This window comes from Coregonus lavaretus (genome assembly GCF_964263955.1).
Source record: "Coregonus lavaretus genome assembly, contig: HAP1_SCAFFOLD_559, whole genome shotgun sequence".
NCBI classification, from domain to species: domain Eukaryota; kingdom Metazoa; phylum Chordata; class Actinopteri; order Salmoniformes; family Salmonidae; genus Coregonus; species Coregonus lavaretus.
This window is the reverse complement of record NW_028163104.1, coordinates 70,001-92,320: the sequence shown is the minus strand read 5'-3', so window position 1 is coordinate 92,320 and position 22,320 is coordinate 70,001. Positions and strand designations below refer to the sequence as shown.

General features: G+C 46.5%; 1 protein-coding gene across 1 annotated transcript in view; it reads left to right on the top strand.

The window, feature by feature from the left end:
• The window catches only part of LOC311118474 (ubiquitin carboxyl-terminal hydrolase 7-like), a 62,895-nt gene that overhangs the window by 6,880 nt on the left and 33,695 nt on the right, over nucleotides 1-22,320 (top strand). The window contains exons 2-13 of the mRNA XM_084193266.1: nucleotides 2,443-2,544; nucleotides 3,063-3,261; nucleotides 4,249-4,387; nucleotides 6,502-6,590; nucleotides 6,968-7,076; nucleotides 7,971-8,101; nucleotides 9,772-9,826; nucleotides 12,330-12,410; nucleotides 15,028-15,118; nucleotides 19,182-19,264; nucleotides 20,474-20,583; nucleotides 21,939-22,116. Coding sequence (XP_084049392.1) covers nucleotides 2,443-2,544; nucleotides 3,063-3,261; nucleotides 4,249-4,387; nucleotides 6,502-6,590; nucleotides 6,968-7,076; nucleotides 7,971-8,101; nucleotides 9,772-9,826; nucleotides 12,330-12,410; nucleotides 15,028-15,118; nucleotides 19,182-19,264; nucleotides 20,474-20,583; nucleotides 21,939-22,116 — 1,367 coding nt within the window. The remainder of the gene's footprint in view (nucleotides 1-2,442; nucleotides 2,545-3,062; nucleotides 3,262-4,248; nucleotides 4,388-6,501; nucleotides 6,591-6,967; nucleotides 7,077-7,970; nucleotides 8,102-9,771; nucleotides 9,827-12,329; nucleotides 12,411-15,027; nucleotides 15,119-19,181; nucleotides 19,265-20,473; nucleotides 20,584-21,938; nucleotides 22,117-22,320) is intronic.

Genomic DNA, 22,320 nt, shown 5'->3' with positions numbered 1-22,320 from the left:
TCATAAGTATTGCCCTAGGTTCCCCAACTGCTGGTTTTATTTGGCCTCAAGTTTCCAGATATATTTATTTTATGTATTTTTTATTTTCATTGTTGGACATAAAATACTGTAAAAACATTAACATTTTAGTCATTTATCAGACGCTCTTATCCAGAGCGACTTAGTTAGTGAGTGCATAATTTTTTTATACTGGCCCCCCGTGGGAAATGAACCCACAACCCTGGCATTGCAAACGCCATACTCTACCAACTGAGCTACAGGGGACTAAACACCAGGAAATCAGCTCCAAGTAAATTTTACTTTAAGAAATCTGTTCCCAAGTATTCCCACGCATAATAGAGAGACACGTGATGGTATACAAATATATAAGCAAGGTTTGAAATGATTGTTTTCATCAAACAATATATCTGTTTGTGCTTCTTGCGGTCAATTTGCAATCTACAAATTATTTGTAAGTATGTTCCGGCCCCCTGACTATCCGCTCAATAAAAAATGGCCCCCGCGGCTGAATCTAGTTGATGATCCCTGGAATAGGGTGTCATTTGGGACGTAGGGTGAGTGAAGTGACACATGCCGTTAGCTGCCTGTAATCCACTTGGGAAAATGAGGTCAGTCTCGTGAGCGTGGCTCACTGGTGCTCCGTACGTACACACACACGCACACACACACGTACACACACTCTCACACACACACACGTACAAACACAAACACACACACACACGTACAAACACACACGTACAAACACACACACGTACATACACACGTACAAACACACACACGTACATACACACGTACAAACACACACACACACGTACATACATGCAACCAGGCTCTCGCACACAGCCATAGGAGGGAAGAGATAATGAGCATACTGCTAGGCAAGGACACACACACACACACACACACACACACACACACACACACAGATGCTTTTCTGTCATTCAAACTGACTGTAGAATTGGTAACGGAGAGAAGGTATAGTTCACTTGACTCTCACACTCTTAATCTGACCCTCAAATGGCACCCTATTCTATACACCTTCCCTATGAGCCCTGTTTAAAAGTAGTACACTACATAGGGAATATGGTGCCATTTGAGTCACAGACTTACTGTGTTCTTCTTCAGTAGACATCTTTTGTTTTGGGGTATGTTGTGATTCATGAGACCTAGTCCCAGGCTCTTTTGTCTGTGTAATTACCTGCCTGAGTTTCTCCTGTCCCCTCCTTAAACCAGATACACAGGCTTGTGTATCAGAGGAGCTCACAGCTTTAATCCTGCATTGTTACTAATGACCAGACTGCTGTAGTCGACTGCTGCTGCAACACTGGCTCAGCAACACTGGCTCGGCAACACTGGCTCAGCAACACTGGCTCAGCAACACTGGCTCGGCAACACTGGCTCGGCAACACTGCTCGGCAACACTGGCTCGGCAACACTGGCTCGGCAACACTGGCTCGGCAACACTGGCTCGGCAACACTGGCTCGGCAACACTGGCTCGGCAACACTGGCTCGGCAACACTGGCTCGGCAACACTGCCTCGGCAACACTGGCTCGGCAACACTGGCTCGGCAACACTGGCTCGGCAACACTGGCTCGGCAACACTGGCTCGGCAACACTGGCTCGGCAACACTGGCTCGGCAACACTGGCTCGGCAACACTGGCTCGGCAACACTGGCTCAGCAACACTGGCTCAGCACTGTGTTCTTCCTGGTGGTTAAAGGTGGCAAGGCAGTGTCCGCATCCTAAATGCCACCCTATTCCCATAGTGCCCTGGTCAAAAGTAGTGCACTATATAGGAAATAGGGTGCGATTTGGGACGCAGCCAGCATGTTTAGATGGAACAGAAGTTCATTTCCCTGCTAGAGAGGAAACGCGGACATCACCATGAAACCTCCGTACAGATCAGTGTTTTAAAGTGACCCGGTCAGGATGACTTTACACAGTCGTCATAACTTCCATGAGGAGAAGGCGCTGATGTTTCAGGAACCGAAATGTTCCTCTGTGCACCTCTTTCTAGTTACGGACGTTTGCGCTGTGTCGCTGTTAGGCATCATGCGGAAATAACCTACTGGTAGACGCTTAGCCTCTATTTGAGGGAGATATTTCCTAGCTAGTGGACTGTGTCTTCCCATTCATTTGATCATCATGATACCAGTAAGAAACAACATTTCTGTTCGGGACGGGAAAATGCCAGTATCGCAATATTTTTGTCATGGCAAAAATGAAAACACGAAGCAGATCAAACTCGTTGGTCCTTTAGAAACCTGCTGTGTGTGTGAGAGAGATTAAATGACTCTGGATGACAACGTAATGATGTTTGTTTCCAACATTAGGGCTGTTTTCCTAAAGAAGTGAAATCCTCTTGGTGTTTTGTTTCCATGCCACGATACTAAGGAGTATCTCCATCCTGGTATCTTTGTTTATCCTCGTGTGTGTGCAGCTGGGGACACAGACGACCCCCTGAGAATCCCAGCCAACCCGGTGATCAACGGGAACGTTGCCATGGCAGACGGACACAACACAGAGGAGGATATGGAGGATGGTGAGGATGACACACACACACACTCACTGACGGACGGACACACTCACTGACGGACGGACACACTCACTGACGGACACACACACTCACTGACGGACACACACACTCACAGACGGACACACACACTCACTGACGGACACACACACTTACTGACGGACACACACACTCACTGACGGACACACTCACCGTCACACACACTCACCAATGGACACTCACTGACGGACACACACACACACTCACTGACGGACACACACACTCACTGACGGACACCACACACTCACTGCGGACACACACACTCACTGACGGACACACACACTCACTGACGGACACACACACTCACTGACGGACACACTCACCGTCACACACACTCACCAATGGACACTCACTGATGGACACACACTCACTGATGGACACACACACACTCTGATGGCCGCACATGTGACGGTGTGGAGAACACGTCACACACACACTGATGGACACACACACTGACCCACCTCTCGTGTGTGTGTGTGTGTATCCAGACACCAGCTGGCGGTCGGAGGCGACGTGCCGTTTTGTGGTGGAGAGGTTCAGCCGGCTGAGTGAGTCTGTTCTCAGCCCGTCCTGCTTCGTCAGGAACCTGCCCTGGAAGATCATGGTGATGCCACGCTTCTACCCGGACCGGCCGCACCAGAAGAGTGTTGGCTTCTTCCTGCAGTGCAACGCAGACTCCGACTCCACGTAAGTCACATGATACATGCACGCAGATATTAGGCCCCTCACGCAGAGAAGCTGAGAGAGAGAGAGAGAGAGAGAGAGAGAGAGAGAGAGAGAGAGAGAGAGAGAGAGAGAGAGAGAGAGAGAGAGAGAGAGAGAGAGAGAGAGAGAGAGAGAGAGAGAGAGAGAGAGAGAGAGAGAGAGAGAGAGAGAGAGAGAGAGAGAGAGAGAGAGAGAGAGAGAGAGAGAGAGAGAGAGAGAGAGAGAGAGAGAGAGAGAGAGAGAGAGCGAGAGCGAGAGCGAGAGCGAGAGCGAGAGCGAGAGCGAGAGCGAGAGCGAGAGAACTGCTTAATTTCTCTTAGGCCCCGTCTCTACCGACTATCTCATGGTATTTGTATCCTGGTGACTCCATGTAAGTCAAATGTTACATACACACGTCGTTGGTGGGATCTGAACCCCGGTCTCCCCCTGGGGAAACCAACTTCACCATTCATTAGGACAAGAAGACATTTCATCTTGGGCGCGAGGGTGACACTGTTTTTGAAGTTGTAGGCAGGGTGCGATGAACTCCCCTCCGCTACAAACACACACACGATTACTTTCCCCATCAGACTTTTTATTTGGACTTTTTAAGCGGAAACTGCCTCTGCTCATGATGTGTGTGTGCGTGGTGTAACGTTTAAATGTGTCCCCCTGGTGTAACGTGTAAATGTGTCCCCCTGCTAGGTCTTGTCATGCTGAAGTTGTTTCCTGGTGTAACGTGTAAATGTGTCCCCCTGCTAGGTCTTGTCATGCTGAAGTTGTTTCCTGGTGTAACGTGTAAATGTGTCCCCCTGCTAGGTCTTGTCATGCTGAAGTTGTTTCCTGGTGTAACGTGTAAATGTGTCCCCCTGCTAGGTCTTGTCATGCTGAAGTTGTTTCCTGGTGTAACGTGTAAATGTGTCCCCCTGCTAGGTCTTGTCATGCTGAAGTTGTTTCCTGGTGTAACGTGTAAATGTGTCCCCCTGCTAGGTCGTGGTCGTGCCATGCTCAGGCCATGCTAAAGATCATCAACTATAAGGAGGATGAGAAGTCGTTCAGCCGCAGGATCAGCCACCTCTTCTTCCACAAGGAGAACGACTGGGGCTTCTCTAACTTCATGTCCTGGAGCGTGAGTAGCGCACACACACACCGGTATACACACACACACACACCGGTATACACACACACACACACCGGTATACACACACACACACACACACCGGTATACACACACACACACACACACCGGTATACACACACACAGGTATACACACACACACACACCGGTATACACACACACCGGTATACACACACACACACACCGGTATACACACACACACACACCGCTATATATACACACACACACCGGTATACACACACACACACACGGTATACACACACACACACACACACCGGTATACACACACACACACACACACCGGTATACACACACACACACACACACCGGTATACACACACACACACACACCGGTATACACACACACACACACCGGTATACACACACACACACACCGGTATACACACACACACACACCGGTATACACACACACACACACACACCGGTATACACACACACACACACCGGTATACACACACACCGGTATACACACACACACACACCGGTATACACACACACACACACCGGTATACACACACACACACACCGGTATACACACACACACACACCGGTATATATATACACACACACACACACCGGTATACACACACACACACACCGCTATATATACACACACACACACTGGTATATATACACACACACCGGTATACACACACACACACACCGGTATACACACACACACACACCGGTATACACACACACACACACCGGTATACACACACACACACACCGGTATACACACACACCGGTATACACACACACCGGTATACACACACACACACACCGGTATACACACACACACACACCGGTATACACACACACACACACCGGTATACACACACACACACACCGGTATACACACACACACACACCGGTATACACACACACACACACCGGTATACACACACACACACACCGGTATACACACACACACACACCGGTATACACACACACACACACCGGTATACACACACACACACACCGGTATATATATACACACACACACACACACCGGTATATATATACACACACACACACACACACACACCGGTATATATATACACACACACCGGTATATATATACACACACACACACACCGGTATACACACACACACACACCGGTATACACACACACACACACCGGTATACACACACACACACACCGGTATATATATACACACACACACACACCGGTATATATATACACACACACACACCGGTATACACACACACACACACCGGTATACACACACACACACACCGGTATACACACACACACACACCGGTATACACACACACACACACCGGTATACACACACACACACACCGGTATACACACACACACACACCGGTATACACACACACCGGTATATATATACACACACACACACACACACACACCGGTACACACACACACCGGTATACACACACACCGGTATACACACACACACACACCGGTATACACACACACACACCGGTATATATACACACACACACACACCGGTATATATACACACACACACACACACACACACACACACACAGGTACACACACACACCGGTATACACACACACAAACACACCGGTATACACACACACACACACACACACACACCGGTATATATACACACACACACCGGTATATATATACACACACACACACACACACACACCGGTATATATACACACACACACCGGTATATATATACACACACACACACCGGTATATATACACACACACACACACACACCGGTACACACACACACCGGTATACACACACACACACACACCGGTATACACACACACACACACACCGGTATACACACAAACACACCGGTATACACACACACACACACACATCGGTATATACACACACACACACACACACACACACACCGGTATACACACACACACACACACACAGGTATATATACACACACACACCGGTATACACACACACACACACCGGTATACACACACACACACACCGGTATATACACACACCGGTATATACACACACCGGTATATACACACACATCGGTACAGACACACCCAACATGATTTTACGGTGTTTGTTTCCAGGATGTGACTGATCCAGAGAGAGGCTTTGTGGAGGATGATAAAGTCTCCTTTGAAGTCTACGTACAGGCGGACGCTCCCCACGGAGTGGCGTAAGTCTTTATACCCCCGGTCTCTCTGTCTCTCTCAGCTCTGTGTTTTGGCACCATTGGCCAGTTCACCAGATGTTTGGAATAACAGCTGCAATGAGTTAACACAATACCTCGAACAAGTTCTGTTCGGCAGTGTCTTACATTTTTACATTTACATCATTTAGCAGACGCTCTTATCCAGAGCGACTTACAAATTGGTGCATTCACCTTATTGAATTTCAACTATCTTTTTTTTTTTAAGCTTCATTTAAGGATGTTTAACTTCTAGTGAACTGAGCATAGATCCTGTGATCCTGACATCAATGTGTGGTTGTGAACTTGCCCCTGTCCCCCCCAGTGTAGCTGGGTTAACCCCTTGCTGTCCTGTGTGTGTGCAGGTGGGACTCTAAGAAACACACCGGCTACGTGGGCCTGAAGAACCAGGGAGCTACATGCTATATGAACAGCCTCCTACAGACCCTGTTCTTCACCAACCAGCTACGGAGGGTCAGTGACACAACTAACTACCACTCTGTCATACTACGCTCTCCGGAGCTACATGCTATATGAACAGCCTCCTACAGACCCTGTTCTTCACCAACCAGCTACGGAGGGTCAGTGACACAACTAACTACCACTCTGTCATACTACGCTCTCCTCTGTGCCTGCCAGGCGGTGTATATAACGCCTACAGAGGGAGACAACCCCCCCCCCCTCGCTCCTCTACCAGGCGGTGTATATAACGCCTACAGAGGGAGACAACCCCCCCCCCTCTCCTCTACCAGGCGGTGTATATAACGCCTACAGAGGGAGACAACCCCCCCCCCCCTCTCCTCTACCAGGCGGTGTATATAACGCCTACAGAGGTAGACAACACTTCTAAGAGAGGGAGGGAGTGTTTGTGTGTCTAACCCCCCCTCTCCTCTACCAGGCGGTGTATATAACGCCTACAGAGGGAGACAACCCCCCCCCCCTCTCCTCTACCAGGCGGTGTATATAACGCCTACAGAGGGAGACAACCCCCCCCCCCTCTCTCCTCTACCAGGCGGTGTATATAACGCCTACAGAGGTAGACAACACTTCTAAGAGAGGGAGGGAGTGTTTGTGTGTCTAACCCCCCCTCTCCTCTACCAGGCGGTGTATATAACGCCTACAGAGGTAGACAACACTTCTAAGAGAGGGAGGGAGTGTTTGTGTGTCTAACCCCCCCTCTCCTCTACCAGGCGGTGTATATAACGCCTACAGAGGTAGACAACACTTCTAAGAGAGGGAGGGAGTGTTTGTGTGTCTAACCCCCCCTCTCCTCTACCAGGCGGTGTACATGATGCCTACAGAGGTAGACAACACTTCTAAGAGAGGGAGTGAGTGTTTGTGTGTCTAACCCCCCCTCTCCTCTACCAGGCGGTGTACATGATGCCTACAGAGGGAGACGACTCGTCTAAGAGTGTTCCGCTGGCTCTACAGAGGGTTTTCTATGAGCTGCAACACAGCGACAAGCCCGTCGGCACCAAGAAACTCACCAAGTCCTTTGGGTAGGTGCCAGGACCGTTCAGCTAGCAGCACTACTGGAGAAAGGAACTGATTGATTGATTGATCAATGATACTGGAAGGGACTACCTGATGTTGTCTTGAGAAACACTCATTTTCATTTTCCGTTGCTAAATGTTTTGCTACGGGTGTGCACTAATGAATAATGTGATGGACACTGGTAATAAGTCACGTTGTCCTGAACATGTGAAGCTTTGCATCATGTTCCATTATGGGTCAATGATTTAAACATGGTGGTTTTGTGACCGAAATGAAGTGTTTTGTGATTGTGGCCATGTTGTTTAAAACATGGTGGTTTTGTGACAGTAGTTGCCAGTGATTGTGTTTAAAACATGGTGGTTTTGTGACAGTAGTTGCCAGTGATTGTGTTTAAAACATGGTGGTTTTGTGACAGTAGTTGCCAGTGATTGTGTTTAAAACATGGTGGTTTTGTGACAGTAGTTGCCAGTGATTGTGTGTAAAACATGGTGGTTTTGTGACAGTAGTTGCCAGTGATTGTGTGTAAAACATGGTGGTTTTGTGACAGTAGTTGCCAGTGATTGTGTGTAAAACATGGTGGTTTTGTGACAGTAGTTGCCAGTGATTGTGTTTAAAACATGGTGGTTTTGTGACAGTAGTTGCCAGTGATTGTGTGTAAAACATGGTGGTTTTGTGACAGTAGTTGCCAGTGATTGTGTGTAAAACATGGTGGTTTTGTGACAGTAGTTGCCAGTGATTGTGTGTAAAACATGGTGGTTTTGTGACAGTAGTTGCCAGTGATTGTGTGTAAAACATGGTGGTTTTGTGACAGTAGTTGCCAGTGATTGTGTTTAAAACATGGTGGTTTTGTGACAGTAGTTGCCAGTGATTGTGTTTAAAACATGGTGGTTTTGTGACAGTAGTTGCCAGTGATTGTGTTTAAAACATGGTGGTTTTGTGACAGTAGTTGCCAGTGATTGTGTTTAAAACATGGTGGTTTTGTGACAGTAGTTGCCAGTGATTGTGTGTAAAACATGGTGGTTTTGTGACAGTAGTTGCCAGTGATTGTGTTTAAAACATGGTGGTTTTGTGACAGTAGTTGCCAGTGATTGTGTTTAAAACATGGTGGTTTTGTGACAGTAGTTGCCAGTGATTGTGTGTAAAACATGGTGGTTTTGTGACAGTAGTTGCCAGTGATTGTGTTTAAAACATGGTGGTTTTGTGACAGTAGTTGCCAGTGATTGTGTGTAAAACATGGTGGTTTTGTGACAGTAGTTGCCAGTGATTGTGTGTAAAACATGGTGGTTTTGTGACAGTAGTTGCCAGTGATTGTGTTTAAAACATGGTGGTTTTGTGACAGTAGTTGCCAGTGATTGTGTGTAAAACATGGTGGTTTTGTGACAGTAGTTGCCAGTGATTGTGTGTAAAACATGGTGGTTTTGTGACAGTAGTTGCCAGTGATTGTGTTTAAAACATGGTGGTTTTGTGACAGTAGTTGCCAGTGATTGTGTTTAAAACATGGTGGTTTTGTGACAGTAGTTGCCAGTGATTGTGTTTAAAACATGGTGGTTTTGTGACAGTAGTTGCCAGTGATTGTGTGTAAAACATGGTGGTTTTGTGACAGTAGTTGCCAGTGATTGTGAGCGTTTTGTGACAGTAGTTGCCAGTGATTGTGAGCGTGTTGTTTTCTGTGCAGGTGGGAGACATTAGACAGCTTCATGCAACACGACGTTCAGGAGCTCTGCCGAGTGGTAAGTCGTTTTTCTATGTGTGTGTGTTCGTTCTATAAATGGGTGTGTGTCCGTTCCATAATATGTGTGTGCAGGGCTCTAAATTAAAAAAAATCCTAACTTGAAAAAAGGTAGGTTGCACCACATTAAATTTAGGATTTTTTTAAAGCAGCAATATGTCACTTTTTGGGCGACCGGACCAGGTGTTAGGTTTCCTTTACTTTAGGTTTTGTACACCAGCTTCAAACAGCTGAAAATACAATATTTTTGGTTATTGAATAAATATTTCAAAGCGATTTTTAGATGGTACAATGATTCTCTACACTATACATTGCTTGTTTTGTCACAAACTGAAATTAGGCAAACTATTTGAATTTTAGCAACCAGGAAATGGCGGAGCAATTTCTGCATATTGCACTTTTAAGTTGATTTAGATATAGCCTATGTTGGGCATATACGAATTCTAGCTACTTTTGAAGCACATGCTGTGCCCTAGAAACTAATATGTGACACAGTAAATACATTAGTTTATTATAAAAGCTAAAATGTTGATACAAATACCTGTCATTGAAATGACATCATTTATGGAATATTAGGTTTCTATGTAGTGTGAAATAACAATTTCCCCATTGAGATGCATTACATTAAATTGTACACTGTCTCTTTAAAAGCGTCAGGTTTGTAAAGAGATCAGTCATTCATTCATTGCTGTGATCATGGATCTCCTTTTCCTTTCTGTCTGTGCCCCCACATGGGAAAGGGGGATACCTAGTCAGTTGGTAGGGACGTAAAGGACTCGGCGTTTAAACATTTAGTTGTGTTACATCGGGCTCCCGAGTGGGGCACCGGTCTAAGGCACTGCATCTCAGTGCTTGAGGCGTCACTACAAACCCTGGTTCGATTCCAGGCTGTATCACAACCGGCGGTGATTGGGAGTCCCATAGGGCGGCGCACAATTGGCCCAGCGTCGTCCGGGTTTGGCCGGTGTAGGCCGTCATTGTAAATAAGAATTTGTTCTTAACTGACTTGCCTAGTTAAATAAAGGTTAAATAAAAAATAAAATAATATATAAATTACGCATATGCTGTGACTTACTTAGAATTAAATACAAATTAAAAGAGAAATGACATATTAGTGCCTTTGAATTCATTTTTAGAAACACAAGGTTGACCAGTCTGTGGCTTCAGGCTCATGAGATGATGCCCGGAGAGCAGGCCAGGAGCAGAGAATATCCTCTCCTCACTCTCTCCAGAGCAGGCCAGGAGCGGAGAATATCCTCTCCATGGTGCCTGGAGAGCAGGCCAGGAGCGGAGAATATCCTCTCCATGGTGCCTGGAGAGCAGGCCAGGAGCGGAGAATATCCTCTCCATGGTGCCCGGAGAGCAGGCCAGGAGCGGAGAATATCCTCTCCATGGTGCCTGGAGAGCAGGCCAGGAGCGGAGAATATCCTCTCCATGGTGCCTGGAGAGCAGGCCAGGAGCGGAGAATATCCTCTCCATGGTGCCCGGAGAGCAGGCCAGGAGCGGAGAATATCCTCTCCATGGTGCCCGGAGAGCAGGCCAGGAGCGGAGAATATCCTCTCCATGGTGCCTGGAGAGCAGGCCAGGAGCGGAGAATATCCTCTCCATGGTGCCTGGAGAGCAGGCCAGGAGCGGAGAATATCCTCTCCATGGTGCCCGGAGAGCAGGCCAGGAGCGGAGAATATCCTCTCCATGGTGCCCGGAGAGCAGGCCAGGAGCGGAGAATATCCTCTCCTCACTCTCGCCAGGCTGGGCAGAGATGCAGAGTTTATTTTGTTATATTTCTATAGGTAGGCCTAAAAGGTTTTTAGGCAAAATAACCCAATCAAAACGGAAAGCTCCTTGAACGTGGGAATATGCCAGGCCTATTGGGCCAAAATCAATTATGGCCTTTTGTATAGATAATAGAATGAAAATGAACAAAACATTTAAGAGATCTGATGTTTAGTTTATAAATACTTAAATGCTACAATGACACACTTAGTTATCTACCCAGCTCATTCCTTTCTGTTAGCGTGTGCACGTAGTTAGTACACCATCATGCTTTCGGGGATACGTGTCTTTTCAGATTCCACAATGATTCTTTAGTTGTGGACATTACATCACCACACTCCCTCTCTTGCTCTTGGTCCTCATCTTTGTTAGTCACCTTGATTTAGCACCTGTGTGTTTTATCAGTTTCTATATGAAAATATTTAGTGAACTCCATGACAGCTGCTAAAGCAAAGGGCTATAGCAGCACACAAGTAGACTACAAATGCATGCTGGGCCGGGCACGCCCTGAGCTCGTGAAGTGAGCGCCATTGGAGCGGGCGAGAAGGCCGACACTCCAGCCTTTGGGAATCTGCGCTCCAGTCAAATTGGGCACGCTCCTCGCTCCGCTCACACGCACTGTTCCTTCCATAATGTGTGTGTGTTTCTTAATGTGTGTGTGTTTGTTTCTTCATGTGTGTGTTTTTGTTTCTTAATGTGTGTGTTTTTGTTTCTTCATGTGTGTGTTTCAGCTCCTGGACAACGTTGAGAACAAAATGAAAGGCACCTGCGTGGAGGGAACCATCCCCAAACTGTTCAGAGGGAAGATGGTGGTACGCTCACGTTCTCTGTCTCTCTCCCCCTCTCTCTCTCCCCCTCTTTCTCTCTCTCTCCCCCTCTTTCTGTCTCTCTCCCCCTCTTTCTGTCTCTCTCCCCCTCTTTCTGTCTCTCTCCCCCTCTGTCTCTCTCTCCCCCTCTTTCTCTCTCTCCCCCTCTTTCTCTCCCTCTCCCTCTCTCTCTCTTTCTGTCTCTCTCCCCCTCTTTCTCCCTCTCCCCCTCTCTCTCTTTCCCCCTCTGTCTCTCTCTCTCCCCCTCTGTCTCTCTCTCCCCCTCTTTCTCTCTCTCTCCCCCTCTTTCTCTCTCTCTCCCCCTCTTTCTGTCTCTCTCCCCCTCTTTCTGTCTCTCTCCCCCTCTTTCTCTCTCTCTCTCCCCCTCTTTCTCTCTCTCCCCCTCTTTCTCTCTCTCCCCCTCTTTCTGTCTCTCTCCCCCTCTTTCTCTCTCTCCCCCTCTTTCTGTCTCTCTTTCTCTCTCCCCCTCTTTCTCTCTCTCTCCCCCTCTTTCTCTGTCTCTACCCCTCTTTCTCTCTCTCTCTCCAGTCCTATATCCAGTGTAACTATGTGTTGTATCTCTCTCTCTCTCCAGTCCTATATCCAGTGTAACTATGTGTTGTATCTCTCTCTCTCCAGTCCTATATCCAGTGTAACTATGTGTTGTCTCTCTCTCTCCAGTCCTATATCCAGTGTAACTATGTGTTGTATCTCTCTCCAGTCCTATATCCAGTGTAACTATGTGTTGTCTCTCTCTCTCCAGTCCTATATCCAGTGTAACTATGTGTTGTCTCTCTCTCTCCAGTCCTATATCCAGTGTAACTATGTGTTGTCTCTATCTCTCTCCAGTCCTATATCCAGTGTAACACTGTGTTGTATCTCTCTCCAGTCCTATATCCAGTGTAACTATGTGTTGTCTCTCTCTCTCCAGTCCTATATCCAGTGTAACTATGTGTTGTCTCTCTCTCTCCAGTCCTATATCCAGTGTAACTATGTGTTGTCTCTCTCTCTCCAGTCCTATATCCAGTGTAACTATGTGTTGTCTCTCTCTCTCCAGTCCTATATCCAGTGTAACTGTGTTGTATCTCTCTCCAGTCCTATATCCAGTGTAACTATGTGTTGTCTCTCTCTCTCCAGTCCTATATCCAGTGTAACTATGTGTTGTCTCTCTCTCTCCAGTGTAACTGTGTTGTATCTCTCTCCAGTCCTATATCCAGTGTAACTATGTGTTGTCTCTCTCTCTCCAGTCCTATATCCAGTGTAACTATGTGTTGTATCTCTCTCCAGTCCTATATCCAGTGTAACTATGTGTTGTCTCTCTCTCCAGTCCTATATCCAGTGTAACTATGTGTTGTCTGTCTCTCTCCAGTCCTATATCCAGTGTAACTATGTGTTGTATCTCTCTCTCTCTCCAGTCCTATATCCAGTGTAACTATGTGTTGTCTCTCTCTCTCCAGTCCTATATCCAGTGTAACTATGTGTTGTCTCTCTCTCTCCAGTCCTATATCCAGTGTAACTATGTGTTGTCTCTCTCTCTCCAGTCCTATATCCAGTGTAACTATGTGTTGTCTCTCTCTCCAGTCCTATATCCAGTGTAACTATGTGTTGTCTCTCTCTCTCTCTCCAGTCCTATATCCAGTGTAACTATGTGTTGTCTCTCTCTCTCTCTCCAGTCCTATATCCAGTGTAACTATGTGTTGTCTCTCTCTCTCTCTCCAGTCCTATATCCAGTGTAACTATGTGTTGTCTCTCTCTCTCCAGTCCTATATCCAGTGTAACTATGTGTTGTCTCTCTCTCTCCAGTCCTATATCCAGTGTAACTATGTGTTGTCTCTCTCTCTCCAGTCCTATATCCAGTGTAACTATGTGTTGTCTCTCTCTCTCCAGTCCTATATCCAGTGTAACTATGTGTTGTATCTCTCTCTCTCTCCAGTCCTATATCCAGTGTAACTATGTGTTGTATCTCTCTCTCTCTCCAGTCCTATATCCAGTGTAACTATGTGTTGTCTCTCTCTCTCCAGTCCTATATCCAGTGTAACTATGTGTTGTATCTCTCTCTCCAGTCCTATATCCAGTGTAACTGTGTTGTCTCTCTCTCTCCAGTCCTATATCCAGTGTAACTATGTGTTGTCTCTCTCTCTCTCTCCAGTCCTATATCCAGTGTAACTATGTGTTGTCTCTCTCTCTCCAGTCCTATATCCAGTGTAACTATGTGTTGTATCTCTCTCTCTCCAGTCCTATATCCAGTGTAACTATGTGTTGTATCTCTCTCTCTCCAGTCCTATATCCAGTGTAACTATGTGTTGTATCTCTCTCTCTCCAGTCCTATATCCAGTGTAACTATGTGTTGTATCTCTCTCTCTCTCCAGTCCTATATCCAGTGTAACTATGTGTTGTATCTCTCTCTCTCTCTCTCCAGTCCTATATCCAGTGTAACTATGTGTTGTATCTCTCTCCAGTCCTATATCCATTGTAACTATGTGTTGTATCTCTCTCCAGTCCTATATCCAGTGTAACTATGTGTTGTATCTCTCTCCAGTCCTATATCCAGTGTAACTATGTGTTGTATCTCTCTCCAGTCCTATATCCAGTGTAACTATGTGTTGTCTCTCTCTCTCTCCAGTCCTATATCCAGTGTAAGCACGTTGACTACCGATCAGAGCGGATAGAGGATTACTACGACATCCAGCTCAGTATCAAAGGAAAGAAAAACAGTGAGTATCAATCCCTCTACTTTCCTTCTCTGGGTTATTTGAGGTCTGGGTGTCTAATCGCTCCAGTCTGTCCTTAATGCAGAGGTTTTCTGCTTTAAAAAGGTCTAATGTTGTGGGTGTAGTCGTCCTGTCGGCGCGGCTGGATTTTAGAGAATTTTAGAGGCACCTAAATTAGACAAATTTTCAAATTTAAGCCAATTTCCTGCAATTCTACAAATTTGCTCCATGTAGCTGAGAGACATTTTTAGTAGTTTTGCAGCTAATTTCCTGCGATTCTGCAATGGAGCTGAGAGAGAAAGTTGCCATTTTAAAGCAAATTCTCTCAATCTGTTCTTTTTGCCATGGTTAATACTGTTATTTTGCTCAAACATAATAACTAAATCATTACTGCTAAATTCATTGTTTTTGTAACTTTCAATTATCCCTGACTGTCTAGCTTTTATTTAGGTGATTGTTAGTTCTCAAAGATGATTATTTAAAAATATGGTTTTAGTCTTAAGGTTACACTGAAAGCATTTCTCCGTCCCGAAATGTTTGGACTTGCTGTAGGTGGGGCGAAAAAAATGCAATAGGCTTCCCGCCCAAGGATTTTAATGGCAGGTAAGACTGTAGCTATAAAGGATTAAATTAAAAGGTCACACTTTTTTTCGTCAATTGCGCACAAGGTTCAACCACATTGGGCGCCCAGGGAGCTGTTGTTGCCGTTGGGTGAACTGCTTCAACAGAATTTTCACCTCGGGATTCAAACTGGCAACTGGCAAGACTCAAGAGACAGATTCCAACATCTGTAAAATGTAATACTTCCCCCCAAAAGACAAATCCTCCTCCAAATATGGTATTTTACAGTTAATACCGTCACTCCAACCACTAGGCCACCTAAGCAGTGTTAGACAGCTACACACCCCCCCCCCCCCCCGGATAGGATGCTAGTCTATTGCAGGGCCGTAAGGCGTTCGCATGCTTCCCGTCCAAAACTGTTTGGAACAGTTTGTGCATATAGTATGATGACATTTTCTGATGTAAAAAAAAAAACACCTCTTAGTTGGATGTCAAATTGCTAAGATCTCTTAGTCAAAAAAAGTCAACGTTTGACAGATTTCTTGAGTTATCTTCGATTGAATTCGGACTATTTTGAAGAAGTGGATACTGGCTATGGCAGGAACCGTGAACAAACAAAGAAGACTAGCCTGCTAAGAACCGTGAACAAACAAAGGTGGGAGCTCCCCACTCTGTCCAAAACAACATACCAGCAGAGCTGTACTCCACATCTGTGATGGAGAGTGCTAAAGCAACACTCACGGTGTGATGGAGAGTGGTAAAGCGACACTCACGGTGTGAGGGAGAGTGGTAAAGCAACACTCACGGTGTGATGGAGAGTGGTAAAGCAACACTCACGGTGTGATGGAGAGTGGTAAAGCAACACTCACGGTGTGATGGAGAGTGGTAAAGCAACACTCACGGTGTGAGGGAGAGTGGTAAAGCGACACTCACGGTGTGATGGAGAGTGGTAAAGCGACACTCACGGTGTGATGGAGAGTGGTAAAGCGACACTCACGGTGTGATGGAGAGTGGTAAAGCGACACTCACGGTGTGATGGAGAGTGGTAAAGCAACACTCACGGTGTGATGGAGAGTGGTAAAGCGACACTCACGGTGTGATGGAGAGTGGTAGGGCAACACTCACGGTGTGATGGAGAGTGGTAAAGCGACACTCACGGTGTGATGGAGAGTGGTAAAGCGACACTCACGGTGTGATGGAGAGTGGTAAAGCAACACTCACGGTGTATAGATGTAAAATAAGTGTTCCATCCTCAGCACCATGCGTCCTGCTGGGTCTGGTATGTGAGCTTCGTGAGAACCACATGAAAGAAGCTACAGCCACCAAGCAGGTCCTGTTCTCCACAGCTCCCACTGGGGAAAATACACAATGCCAAGACAGCAGGTCCTCCTCTCCCTCTTCCCCAAGAACCACAGCTCCCACTGGGGAAAAATACACAATGTCAAGACAGCAGGTCCTGTTCTCCCTCTTCCCCAAGCACCACAGCTCCCACTGGGGAAAAATACACAATGCCAAGACAGCAGGTCCTCCTCTCCCTCTTCCCCAAGAACCACAGCTCCCACTGGGGAAAAATACACAATGTCAAGACAGCAGGTCCTGTTCTCCCTCTTCCCCAAGCACCACAGCTCCCACTGGGGAAAAGTACACAATGCCAAGACAGCAGGTCCTGTTCTCCCTCTTCCCCAAGAACCACAGCTCCCACTGGGGAAAAGTACACAATGTCAAGACAGCAGGTCCTGTTCTCCCTCTTCCCCAAGCACCACAGCTCCCACTGGGGAAAGATAAGACCCAATGCCAAGTGGGGGCAGGTGCACACCGAACAAGGCCCATGAAAACTGTGTGCAGTGCAACCGGTTTGTTTGTGGGGCTTGCTCACACAAAGCCCCAACGTTATGGGGGCTCCCGAGTGGCGCAGCGGTCTAAGGCACTGCATCTCGGTGCTTGAGGCGTCACTACAGACCCCCTGGTTCGATTCCAGGCTGTATCACAACCGGCCGTGATTGGGAGTCCCATAGGGCGGCGCACAATTGGCCCAGCGTCGTCCGGGTTTGGCCGTCATTGTAAATACGAATTTGTTCTTAACTGACTTGCCTAGTTAAATAAAGGTAAAATAAAATAATAAAATAAAATGTGCTGACTGTGAACCCAAAGCATAAAGAGAATACTGAAGCTGTGTGCTGACTGTGAACCCAAAGCATAAAGAGAAGACTGAAGCTGTGTGCTGACTGTGAACCCAAAGCATAAAGAGAAAACTGAAGCTGTGTGCTGACTGTGAACCCAAAGCATAAAGAGAAGACTGAAGCTGTGTGCTGACTGTGAACCCCAAGCATAAAGAGAAGACTGAAGCTGTGTGCTGACTGTGGACCCCAAGCATAAAGAGAAGACTGAAGCTGTGTGCTGACTGTGAACCCAAAGCATAAAGAGAAGACTGAAGCTGTGTGCTGACTGTGAACCCCAAGCATGAAGAGAAGACTGAAGCTGTGTGCTGACTGTGAACCCCAAGCATGAAGAGAAGACTGAAGCTGTGTGCTGACTGTGGACCCCAAGCATAAAGAGAAGACTGAAGCTGTGTGCTGACTGTGGACCCAAAGCATAAAGAGAAGACTGAAGCTGTGTGCTGACTGTGAACCCCAGGCATAAAGAGAAGACTGAAGCTGTGTGCTGACTGTGAACCCCAGGCATAAAGAGAAGACTGAAGCTGTGTGCTGACTGTGGACCCCAAGCATAAAGAGAAGACTAGATTGATTCATGTGTAAAGGCATGGGTAGAAGGGCTCAATACAGTGTCCGATACGATCAACCAATGACTGTTTTTATATATTCATCCTTTATAATTGTTCATGCACTGGGGTTTTTGTTTAGGAATACAGCAAATAATTTCACCTGCTCACCTGGCTGGTTATATTATTATTGGTATTATTGTTATTCTCTTTTTAGTTTCTACTTTGTCATTAGAAGCTGTAACTGGACTTTTCATTACTCTAACTCTATTACTAATCAAATCTACGAATGAAGTTGATCAGATGGATTACACTGTAATGTTTTTATTGTTAAGGGAAACTAAAACAGGCTACAGGCCTACAATTACTCTAGGACTTTGTAGAATAATAGAAAATAATATCCTTGACTCTCTGAACAAATAACTATTATTGATTTAAAAAAAAAATATTGATATATTTCTTAATGTAATTAATAATTCACAATAGTTTATGCACTATTTATGACGCCCGGCAAGGTTCTCTAGCAGGTACTAATATGCTGAAAGGCCAGGCGGTTCTAGTGTTAAGGGATCATCCGAGTTGGGCATGCGGAAGACCTTTACTCCCAGTTTCCTGAATGCTGAGTGCCAAGCAGAGACTCTTCAAGTCGCATTTTTGCAGTCTTTGGTATGACTCAGCCGGGGATCGAACTCCCAACCTTTCGATCTCAGGGCAGACACTCTAACCAGAAGGCTACTGAGTTGGTGACTGTGTGTTTAGCTAACTCTTTCTGTTCTCTCTCTCTAGTCTTTGAGTCCTTTAAGGATTATGTAGCTGTGGAGCAGCTTGACGGAGACAACAAATACGACGCAGGAGAACACGGCCTGCAGGTGAGGCCTTATTCAGCCTTTATAAAGGGCATGTGGAGTTATCGATGCTTTATGAACACTCCGGCTGGATAGCAGCTTCATGATGGGTATATATGTGCTTTATGAACACTCCGGCTGGATAGCAGCTTCATGATGGGTATATATGTGCTTTATGAACACTCCGGCTGGATAGCAGCTTCATGATGGGTATATATGTGCTTTATGAACACTCAGGCTGGATAGCAGCTTCATGATGGGTATATATGTGCTTTATGAACACTCCGGCTGGATAGCAGCTTCATGATGGGTATATATGTGCTTTATGAACACTCCGGCTGGATAGCAGCTTCATGATGGGTATATGTGCTTTATGAACACTCCGGCTGGATAGCAGCTTCATGATGGGTATATATGTGCTTTATGAACATGGCCTACAGGTGATGCTTTAGAACAGGGGTGGGTAATCATTTTGGCTTGAGGGCCACATCGGGATTTCAAAATTCTTCGGACGGATTTGTTCGTCAAAAATCAATTTGTGGATCAGAAAAGGGGCAGTTATTTGAACATCTCTGGGTCCATTTATAATCTACACATACGTTCTATCTAGATTTAGACCTGGAGGACAAAACCCAGTGGTCTGTTGGGAGGTAGTGTAGTTTCTATCTCTGTGCTCAGGGAGGCGCTGTGGGACCATTTACCAGCCCTGTGTTAGAGGTACGACACATAGATGAGTCAGTACTCTTACCAGCCCTGTGTTAGAGGTACGACACATAGATGAGTCAGTACTCTTACCAGCCCTGTGTTAGAGGTACGATACATAGATGAGTCAGTACTCTTACCAGCCCTGTGTTAGAGGTACGATACATAGATGAGTCAGTACTCTTACCAGCCCTGTGTTAGAGGTACGATACATAGATGAGTCAGTACTCTTACCAGCCCTGTGTTAGAGGTACGACACATAGATGAGTCAGTACTCTTACCAGCCCTGTGTTAGAGGTACGACACATAGATGAGTCAGTACTCTTACCAGCCCTGTGTTAGAGGTACGACACATAGATGAGTCAGTACTCTTACCAGCCCTGTGTTAGAGGTACGACACATAGATGAGTCAGTACTCTTACCAGCCCTGTGTTAGAGGTACGACACATAGATGAGTCAGTACTCTTACCAGCCCTGTGTTAGAGGTACGACACATAGATGAGTCAGTACTCTTACCGTGTGTGTTTCCAGGAAGCGGAGAAGGGGGTGAAGTTCCTGACTTTCCCTCCCATCCTGCACCTGCAGCTGATGAGGTTCATGTACGACCCTCAGACCGACCAAAACATCAAGATCAACGACAGGTAACACCCACACACACACACCTGTCTTAACATGTTGATTTCAAAGGTACACCGACGATACCAAACATTAGGAACACCCTCCTAATATTGAGTTCCACCCCCCATTTGCCCTCAGAACAGCCTGAATTCGTCGGGGCATGAACTCTACAAGGTGTCGAAAGTGTTCCACAGGGATGCTGGCCCATGTTGACTCCAATGCTTCCCACAGTAGTGTCAAGTTGGCTGGATGTCCGTTGGGTAGTGGACCATTCTTGAGACACACAGGAAACTTGAGTGTGAAAAACCCAGCAGCGTTGCAGTTCTTGACACAAACCGGTGCGCCTGGCACCTACTACCATACCCCGTTCAAAGGCACTTCAATCTTTTGTCTTGCCCATTCACCCTCTGAATGGCACACGCACACAATCCATGTCTCAATTGTCTCAAGGCTCAAAAATCCTTCTTTAACCTGTTTCCTCCCCTCCATCTACACTGATTTGAAGTGGATTTAACAAGTGACATCAATAAGGGATCATAGCTTTCACCTGGTCAGTCTATGTCATGGAAAGAGCAGGTGTTCTTCATGTTTTGTACACTCAGTGTAGGTCATCGTAACTTTCCTGAAAGCCCCACTGGGGTAACACAGCACACACCTGTCTGCTTCACCAGGGAGTCTGATGTCCTGAAAGCCCCACTGGGGTAACACAGCACACACCTGTCTGCTTCACCAGGGAGTCGGATGTCCTGAAAGGAGCTCACATTGAAGCTACAACACAGGAAGAACATGGGCACAATAATGCTGATCACAAAAACCCTCTCTCTCTCTCTCTCTCTCTCTCTCTCTCTCTCTCTCTCTCTCTCTCTCTCTCTCTCTCTCTCTCTCTCTCTCTCTCTCTCTCTCTCTCTCTCTCTCTCTCTCTCTCTCTCTCTCTCTCTCTCTCTCTCTCTCTCTCTCTCTCTCTCTCTCTCTCTCTCTCTCTCTCTCTCTCTCTCTCTCTCTCTCTCTCTCTCTCTCTCTCTCTCTGTCTCTCTCTCTGTCTCTCTCTCTGTCTCTCTCTCTGTCTCTCTCTCTCTGTCTCTCTCTCTGTCTCTCTCTCTCTGTCTCTCTCTCTCTGTCTCTCTCTCTCTGTCTCTCTCTCTCTGTCTCTCTCTCTGTCTCTCTCTCTCTGTCTCTCTGTCTCTCTCTCTCTGTCTCTCTCTCTCTGTCTCTCTCTCTGTCTCTCTGTCTCTCTCTCTCTCGCTCTCTCTCTCTCGCTCTCTCTCTCGCTCTCTCTTTCCGTCTGTCTCTTTCTGTCTGTCTGTCTCTCTCTCTCTCTCATTCTCTCTCTCTCTCTCTCTCTCTCTCTCTCTCCTTCCTCCCCCCCCCCCCCTCCCAGGTTTGAGTTTCCTGAGCAGCTTCCCCTGGATGAGTTCCTCCAGAAGACTGACTCTAAGGACCCGGCCAACTACATCCTGCATGCCGTGCTGGTACACAGCGGTGACAACCACGGAGGACACTACGTCGTCTACCTCAACCCCAAAGGAGACGGCAAAGTCAGCGTCAAGGAACCCATCGTGAGTCCCCCAACCAACCAACCAGTCAGTCAGTTAAATGTAGTGCTGGTGGTAGTATGTTTGATCATTAATGTGGCATAAGAACTACTGTTATATTGTAAACCTGAAAGGTGTTTTGTCATTTTATTAACGTAGTGAGTGGAAGTGATGTCATAATATGCTGCCAACACTGCCCAGCCACTCTGTGTGTCCTGAGAAAGGATA